The sequence below is a fragment of the Notothenia rossii genome (genome assembly GCF_949606895.1).
Source record: "Notothenia rossii genome assembly, chromosome: 2".
Classification (NCBI taxonomy): domain Eukaryota; kingdom Metazoa; phylum Chordata; class Actinopteri; order Perciformes; family Nototheniidae; genus Notothenia; species Notothenia rossii.
In genome coordinates this window covers 34,537,587-34,545,688 of record NC_136904.1, presented here as the reverse complement: position 1 = coordinate 34,545,688, position 8,102 = coordinate 34,537,587, and the positions used below count along the sequence as shown (strand labels likewise).

At 38.5% G+C, this 8,102-nt stretch overlaps 1 protein-coding gene across 2 annotated transcripts; it reads right to left on the bottom strand.

Moving 5' to 3' along the window:
* Nucleotides 1-756: 756 nt before the first annotated feature.
* tipin (timeless interacting protein) lies at nucleotides 757-7,262 on the bottom strand. Of its 2 annotated transcripts, none has more exons than XM_079666431.1 (8): nucleotides 7,126-7,262; nucleotides 5,719-5,847; nucleotides 4,552-4,645; nucleotides 3,756-3,831; nucleotides 3,516-3,638; nucleotides 3,365-3,422; nucleotides 2,892-3,167; nucleotides 757-1,512 (listed from the first exon to the last, which is right to left on the bottom strand). In XM_079666431.1, exons 2-8 carry the CDS (start codon nucleotides 5,834-5,836, stop codon nucleotides 1,124-1,126), a joined length of 1,134 nt encoding a protein of 377 aa, XP_079522557.1. In that variant the 5' UTR covers nucleotides 5,837-5,847; nucleotides 7,126-7,262; the 3' UTR covers nucleotides 757-1,123. The 2 variants fall into 2 exon arrangements, with proteins under 2 accessions (XP_079522557.1, XP_079522558.1); XM_079666432.1 differs by lacking the exon at nucleotides 7,126-7,262 and adding an exon at nucleotides 6,272-6,674.
* Nucleotides 7,263-8,102: the final 840 nt, after the last annotated feature.

Genomic DNA, 8,102 nt, shown 5'->3' with positions numbered 1-8,102 from the left:
GTAACAGATATCGGTGAAATTTCAAAGCGTGAAGAATGTCAAGGAACTTAAGCATCTGAAGTGTACTTTCGGGTGAATAATGTGGCCTTTTTGGCAGATTGACTAAAGGTGTGCCGTCTGCGGCTGCTGTGGTGAGGAAAGATGAGGCTGAATTTACTCGGTTTAATGGAGACATGTTGAAAGTTTTTGTCACTTCATGCCCTCAAGAGGCATTTTGTTTAATTTGTTTTATTTAATTTTTTTTCAAACTACGAGATGTTTTCCAACATTTCTCATAAAAGATTATGTCTCAGGAATGTAGGGTTTGGGAATTATGGCAGGTTTAAAAAAAAATATAAAGGCAAATTTCAATCTGTAACATCACGCACTCTAAATCTGAAGGCCTCTTTACCAAGGTCTGAACAATGTTTAATATCTCAAAGTATGAATCAGATTTAAAAGTTGTGTAACACGAATAATGTCAGCAAGATGTGTAACATTTTAAAGTTGGGTGAAAGTATGAAGGAGCAGTTAGCAGTTGAAGTTGCATGAAGATTGTTGAAGTATGAAGAGTTTCTCCATTGACTTCCATGTTAAAAATGTGATGAATTATGGGATGTATCTCTGGAATTATGAAAGTTAGGAATGAGAAAAGTAATAGCTATCGATTCCCGACCGTGCTGAACGCCCCCCCCTTTGTCATGTCCCCCTCATTTGTACTGTATGTGATTGTATCCAACACTGAACTAATCACAGAGGTGTCCAAATACTGAACGGTTTTAATTTGAAAAAAGAAAGTCTTTATTTATCTTTATTGGCATTTTTTTTAAAGTCCAAAAGAAAAGCACCCTTATATTACTACATAAACAAAAAGACACACTTTTCTGCAGGAGGGCATGTTACAGACCTTTACGGTCATATGGCGATTTACAATTTACATGTAGTACAGTTCAGGAGTAAATGAAATTATAACAACACACAGCAGATGTGGGATCAGTGCTATGCGTATACATATATTCCGAAATATCATCAAGTGTAGGGTTTGCTCTTTGCAGACTCAAAGAAGACAAGTTGTATTTGTTCTTGAAATGAGAACTTTGCCGTACAGTTAGTTGCTCCTAAACTTGTGTGCTACACCCGAGCGTTAATCTCCGCCCTCACACTCGGTGCTGGGTTGGGGGTCCTGGCTGAGGCTGGGTACTTCCTGTTTCTCACACTGAGGTGATGCGGCAGAAAGCTTTGAGTCTGTGTGTGGGGGCTGCACGCTGGGCTCCTGTGTGTCTGGCTTCAGGTCCAAATCCTCCACCTGATCCTCAATCTTATCCTCCACCTTATCTTCCACCTGATCCTCCATTTTATCTTCCACCTGATCCTCAATCTTATCCTCCACGTGATCCTCCATTTTATCTTCCACCTGATCGCTGGGTGTGTTTGCAGAGGGGACAGATGTAGGTTCAGCAGACGTGGGTTCAGCAGACGTGGGTTCAGCAGACGTGGGTTCAGCAGTCGGGGTCGAGTCGACAGTCTGGGAGTCTGAAGGATTTGGAGGGTGAAGGGAGGAGTTATGAAAGTCAGATATTGTGTCAGCAGTAAATGTCAGTTTTAAAGAACATATATTTAAGTTTGTTTAAGCTTCTTTTCTAAAAGTAAAATGATATTCTTGATACTACACAGATGATATGATATATTTTAGCAATGGATTCTAGACATATTTAGAATAGATTCTATTCAGATTATTACATATTTCTTTCAAACTGCCTTACAGACAATACTAACACTATAAATTAGGGCTGTCCGATATTGAAAAAAAATGACATTGTGATATTTTTTTCCCCTGCGATATATATTGCGTTTCTTTTTACTATATTTAACCGGATGAAGGATTTTAGTCACGGACGTCTGGATCTTAACTGGTAGACTCATCATACCTTAAGTCATGATCTAACATGTCATAATAATGCATGTTGCTTACCCTCAAATAAGGGGGTTCATCTGTGAATGAAGAAGAGAAGAACCTTTTTGTGTCCAAAATAGTTCCAGATGGCAGATGTTGCTTTTCTTTTTGGAAGTAAATCTTCATTCTCGCCGGTATTGTGCTCCTGTTCCTCGCTCATTTTTTACCGGTGTTTTGATGGTCTGCAAACTAGCGGGGCGGGGCCTGCTGTGATCTGATCAAGAATGACTGTGATTGGTGGTTTGCTGTGCATGCAGAGCCTGCATGTCACTCACTCAAGTACCCCTGACAAGGGAGCTGCGCAAGTTTTCCTTTTGTAGCAAGCAGCAAAAATAATTGTAACATGAAGTGTTTGAGTTAATTTACCTAATTAATATCGCACGTCCTAAAAATATACATATTTTTTTTAATTATTATTATTATAAAACATTTATAAAATCGCACATCTCTGCGATGTGAATATCGGGCATGCGCATATCGCGGTTATCGCCATGACACGATATATCGTTCATCCCTACTATAAATATATCCTATGAATCTACATGAAGACGGGATCCGGGGGATACAAATAGAAGCTCGGAAGCTGGTGTGAAATGAATTTTTTTATTATATTTTATTTTAGTAAGAAAATTAATTAAGAAATATATTTTATTTCTTACTTTTTTTAATAGCGTGATTTTCAAGGTAAATTAAGTATTATTTAAATTCTCTTTTATACATGTCTATATATTGTTAAGGGTTACTGTTTTTAAGGAAAAAATTTGTTTTATATTAAAAATTTAAATAATTTTAAAAAATCTCCAACTGGCCTGTTGGGAATGCAATTCATATTCTTGAAAGCATCACCATTGGTTGATTTTTGATTGTTCTAAAGGCATCTGGATAGTGATTGGCTGAGGTTTGTTTGCATTATTGGTAGAGGATTTGTCCCTAACTGAACTGATAAATAGACCCTCACCTGTTGGCTGCTGCTGGCGCGATAGCCTCTTCTCTAAAGCCCGCTGTCTGTTCAGCTCCATGCGTCGACGCTGCTCCTCCGATAGGGAGGGGGCGGCTGGGGAGGAATAAGGAGGGGACGATAGTGCGGGTTGGGAGGGCATAGTGGGAGGGGAGGCCATCGGAGGAGGGGCAGCAGGAGCTGGGGTGGAGTGGATCGGCCGTTGCAGGTCATTAAAGCCCGCCTCTTCAAAAGGATCTGGCTCCCTGAGGACGTCGGTTTCAGGAGCTTCTTCACCTGAACAAAGACACATGTTCACAGAAGAGTGGATGATTATACATGGACTTAAAAACCAAGACAACCATATGTTACCCTCTCAAAAGTTTGCATATGGCGCCAAAACTCAATTTAACCAACAATTAGCTGGGGATTATTGTAATTCCGGACAATGTATATTAAATATCTAATGTTTCAGATCAATTTATGTTCCTTACCACCCATGAAGTCTTCGTATATCATTGGCATATCCAGTCGGATCCGTTTGAGGCATGTCTGCCGCAGAGAAGAAGAATTATTTTAGTCATTCTGCACTGACGAAAAAAGTACATCTCATAAATATATTCAGCAGCAACATCCTCATCCCACCTGCACGTCCTTCTTGTTTCCCAGCTTCTCCACTTTCTCAATAAAATCTTCAAACTGCATTTTGGGGTACAACCGGTGGGCCCAGTTCTCCATCTTCTGCATGAGCAGCCGCAGGTCCTCAGCCTGGGGGGACAGAACGTAGATAAAACATTATAATAAGTTGGATAAATGTATGTGATGTTATTAAATACATTCGATAAGAGCTACTCCGGAGTTTCCTGCTGCTTTGTCAGCTCTTACCTCCTTCCCTTTGCCTTTGAAACGGACGTTATCAAACAGTGTTCGCAGAGCTGGAAGTCCTCTTTCTGAGAGGAGCCTGTAGAAAAACAAATACTCAGTAACTTCCTCTATTACTAAAATATTGATTAGGGAAGCTCTAAGGTTAGATATCATTGAAAATAATAAAACAAGCTCCAATAGGATCCTTTTCTGTAATCAATGCTGACTAAAATGATATTAGTATGTCATTATTTGCTGTAAGTGTAAAAGAATATTTGAAAACCTTTAAGAGTAGCTCAAATACAATAATAAAGCCTGTACCAAACACAATCATTTATTTCCCTACATTAAAAGTGCATGCTTTAATTACGGTTAGAAGGTAGGGCTGCATGATTTAAAAACAAACTACTGATTATGTTGACTGATAATGCAGTTGCAATATGATTTGCGATATTAGAGGGATAGATCATTATTCAAAGATTATTCCCACCATCAGTGAAAAAGATATTGAAATGATCATGGTGCAATTTTTTTAAGAGGATCCGTACAAAACGAGGATTTTTTTTATTAAATCTGCAGAATATGATTGGTAGGCCAGGATTTATCTGTAGCATCACAATGCTACATACGGACATTTTCACATACTATCGCGCTTAATGCAATTTGGATAATGCACTAGGTAATATAATGATTTTTGATAGAATTTGTATGTGTTGCAGCCCTAGTTTGAGGAATCCTGGTGTTTAAACGTCCTAATGTCAGCCGACAGTACAATGAATCCTCTGCCTTGATGTAAACGCTCAGATGTCTAAGGTACCTCTGAGAGTCCAGCTTGGGTTGCGGTCTCTTTACTCCTTTCCTTTTAGCAGCAGGGACGTCCGCCAGCCCGGACACATCGCCGTCTCCGTCCCCTGCATCAAACACAGCAGAGGACCGGACAGGTGGTCAACATCCCTTTGTTGAACGTTACACAAGAGAACATTTTCAGCAGGGTAAACTTTAAGCTGTATTTTCAAATAAAGCCTTTCTATTCTTCTACTGGGGCTATGGTTCGGAAGCTGCACAGCATCCAACAGCAAGACCCTGCAGCGCGTCGTGAACACTGCTGAGAGGATCCTCGGTGCCTCACTCCCATCACTCCTGGACATTTACAACACCCGCAGAGCACTCAGCATTGTGGGTGACCCCACCCATCCCTCCACCTGCCTCTTCCCCCTCCTGTTCCGCAGCCTGAGGTCGAGCACAACCAGACTGAAAAACAGCTTCGTCCACCAGGCTGTCAGGAGGCTGAACTCTCTCCCCCCTGCCCCCACTGGAACATGACTTTAACTCCCCACACACACTCAGACACTCAAATCCAGCACCAGACACTTTCCACGCTGCTATGGACAGTCTTGCACTAATGTGCATTTTTCACAGATTTAGAAGTGACTGTAGTAAATGTATCATTAAGTCTAATTTCAGATCCAGCCTCTAATTCTCACTTCCTTAGAACAGACAGAAGGCTGCCTCTTCGACCATTGATTTGTAATTAACATGTGTGCAAGTTTCAACCGTCTGGCCAACACTTCCTGTAATGTACATTTGCCTTGCTGAGAACCTTCCCCTTCCCTTGCTCTCGAGTGTATAAAGTATTTGTATTTTCTGTTGTATGTTGTCAGATCTTGTACGAACCTTTTGGTGCAAGACTCTGTCCTTTCGGCTGAAATAGATTAACTGTTGTCTTTATTAAATAACAAAACTTTGTTTTAAACTTCTATTATTTGTTCATTTCTTGCCAAACAGGTTGTTTAGGTTTTGTGTGGAATTTCCTCCACACACAGAAACTGAAAGATTGACAATAAAATGTGACTTTTGACTATTTCCATTTGTATGTGTAGTGATGGGCATTTCAACTGTAAATAATTTTTGATTATCACTGGATTTTTTTTCCGGTCACGAGGTATAACCTGGCTTTACATTGGAATATTCTCTCGCTTCTCACCATTTCCAAAAGGGTCTCCGTTCTCTTGTCCTCCTGGGGAGTGAGGTGGTGGGAGCGGAGGGAAAGCTTCATCCTCTATGGTGTTGTAGTCAGGAATGTCAAACAGGCCGTCTTCCATGGTGGACAACTCTTGAAGGAAAGGTACAACCTGGGTCAGTCAAATATAGCTCTAAAAGCCATAATAGTTCAACGTATAAAATTGTGTTTTTTAAGAACATATCATTTCAAATGGGAAAATACATGATTCGTTTGGGTTTAAAATCCTGTGTCATATAAAACTCAATCAAAAAAATAAATAAATAACTCAAATCCTATACTTGCGAACAACAATGACACACTTTTGGGTCTTCTTTATATCTACATTTGAGAGTTAAACATTGTTTTTTTTAATCCACTACATCATCTGTGCAGTACATAAACCTGCACACTGAATATACTGACTCAGAGGGTAAGCATATTTATTTATGTCACATCCCATTACAACCAGGCCTTGGCATGCAGTTTACATGATCAGATATGAGATTCTGTATAAAGTGTCTACTATTTGCATTACCTATAATTGCACTCAGCGTTACAGCATCGTATACCTAATACCTGCACTGTCAACTATGTTAATACAATTAATTGAATGTAACTAGTGTTACTTTTTCTACACCTTATTTAATTGGTATGTAATATGTACATTATTCTGCACTTAACTTTCAGCCTTCTGTATTTCTGGTAAGATGCTTAACGGCATTCTTATCTTTTATATACATTTAAAAATATTTCCCAAAAAACGTTTTAATAGCAGGTCCACCTCAACGAACTAGCTGCCTGCAACATAACAAAAGCATCGTTATGTTATGAAGTGTTATTACACTGTGGTATCCAGTCATATATATATTTAATAGCATTATTTCTGTAATTTATTTGCAAGGTGTTAAAATTAATGATAGTGCTGCAAGTTGTTATGGTTGTTATCTTCCATGTCTGCTTAACGTATCTCATATCCGGTATCGGTCATGAAAAACGGATATCAGTCGTTCAGAAGAAGGCGGTAAACTCAATCATGATCCAAACACACAAAGCGAAAACATTGCTAGTACTGTGTGCTTCCTCGTCACATAACGAGGCCATTAGAAGATGTACAACATAGTGGACAGGGTATCCACTTATTTGTCGTAACGTGGTCATAACCTGACTTTAATTATAAGTAAAGTTTGTTACGTCAGTTGTAAAAGAGAGTAAACAGTGCGCTGTTACGCTATCGTTCATTAGCTGATGAGATACTTTGGGTCAGTTAGCTAACATGTAAGCTTTAATTCATGTGAGTGAAATGGTAAAACATCAAAAGTTGACGTTAACCACAATTCACTAAAATAGTGAAAGCTTATGAATGACCGTGTCATAGTAAAGTTGTCTTACCAGTTAAGAGCTGTGCTGAGAGCGAGCAACATGCAATGACGAAAAGCTACTGCTAGCGATATCAACTTCCGGTTCTATAATGTTCCTTTTTCAACATAAAGATCCAACAGACAAGTAGATAATACTTACAAATTAGCACCAACAAAGGGCTATTCTGATGCGATTGAGACATGTAAAACCCTTTTCAAGTTATACATTAGGAAGCATTTATTTTGAGCTTCAGTTTTCACCAATACAAATAAATTCATCACAATTATATGCATGCAGAAAAATATAATGAAATTGATATAGATTAGTTTGATATAAGTGAAAAAAGCTAATTTTTAATTGAAAGATAACTTTCAAAGTAGCAAAGATAAGAACAGGACTGGTTACATTCCTTTGCGTTTGTAATTTGGAGTGCATTTTGTTTGTGTGACTGTGATTCGGTCATTTAAAAAAGGTTCTATATAATGTAAATCATAATCTATAAATATAATCACTATTTGATTTATACACCTGGGCCCAGGAGTTCAAAACTTTTAATCTCAATCAGATCCGATCAGATTTTGAAATCCCATTTTTTGTGATCCAGGATCAGACAAATCGGCCAAATGTTGTCCCTGGAGTTCAAAGCAATTCAGGATAGGATCACCCTGATCCAGATTACGATTTTTCAAGATGACTAGATCCTGAATATCAGTGCTTTAATCCTACCGGTCGCTAGTGGATATGAAAAATAATACAAGGAAGACAAGAGACCACATTGCAGAGACATCTATAATGTCTAATTATATTTTTTTATTTGAAAGGTGATGACAGATGATGGACTTTTTTTTTGTTGAAGATATTTTTACTTTAATCGAAATTACATTTGTGATTGACAATCTTTGCTGTTACACTTTTATGAGCGTCAACATTTATGTCATCAACATTTGGTTGAAAAACAAATAGGCCACCACAAACATGAGCAAAAATGAGAAAAATAAAATGTATTT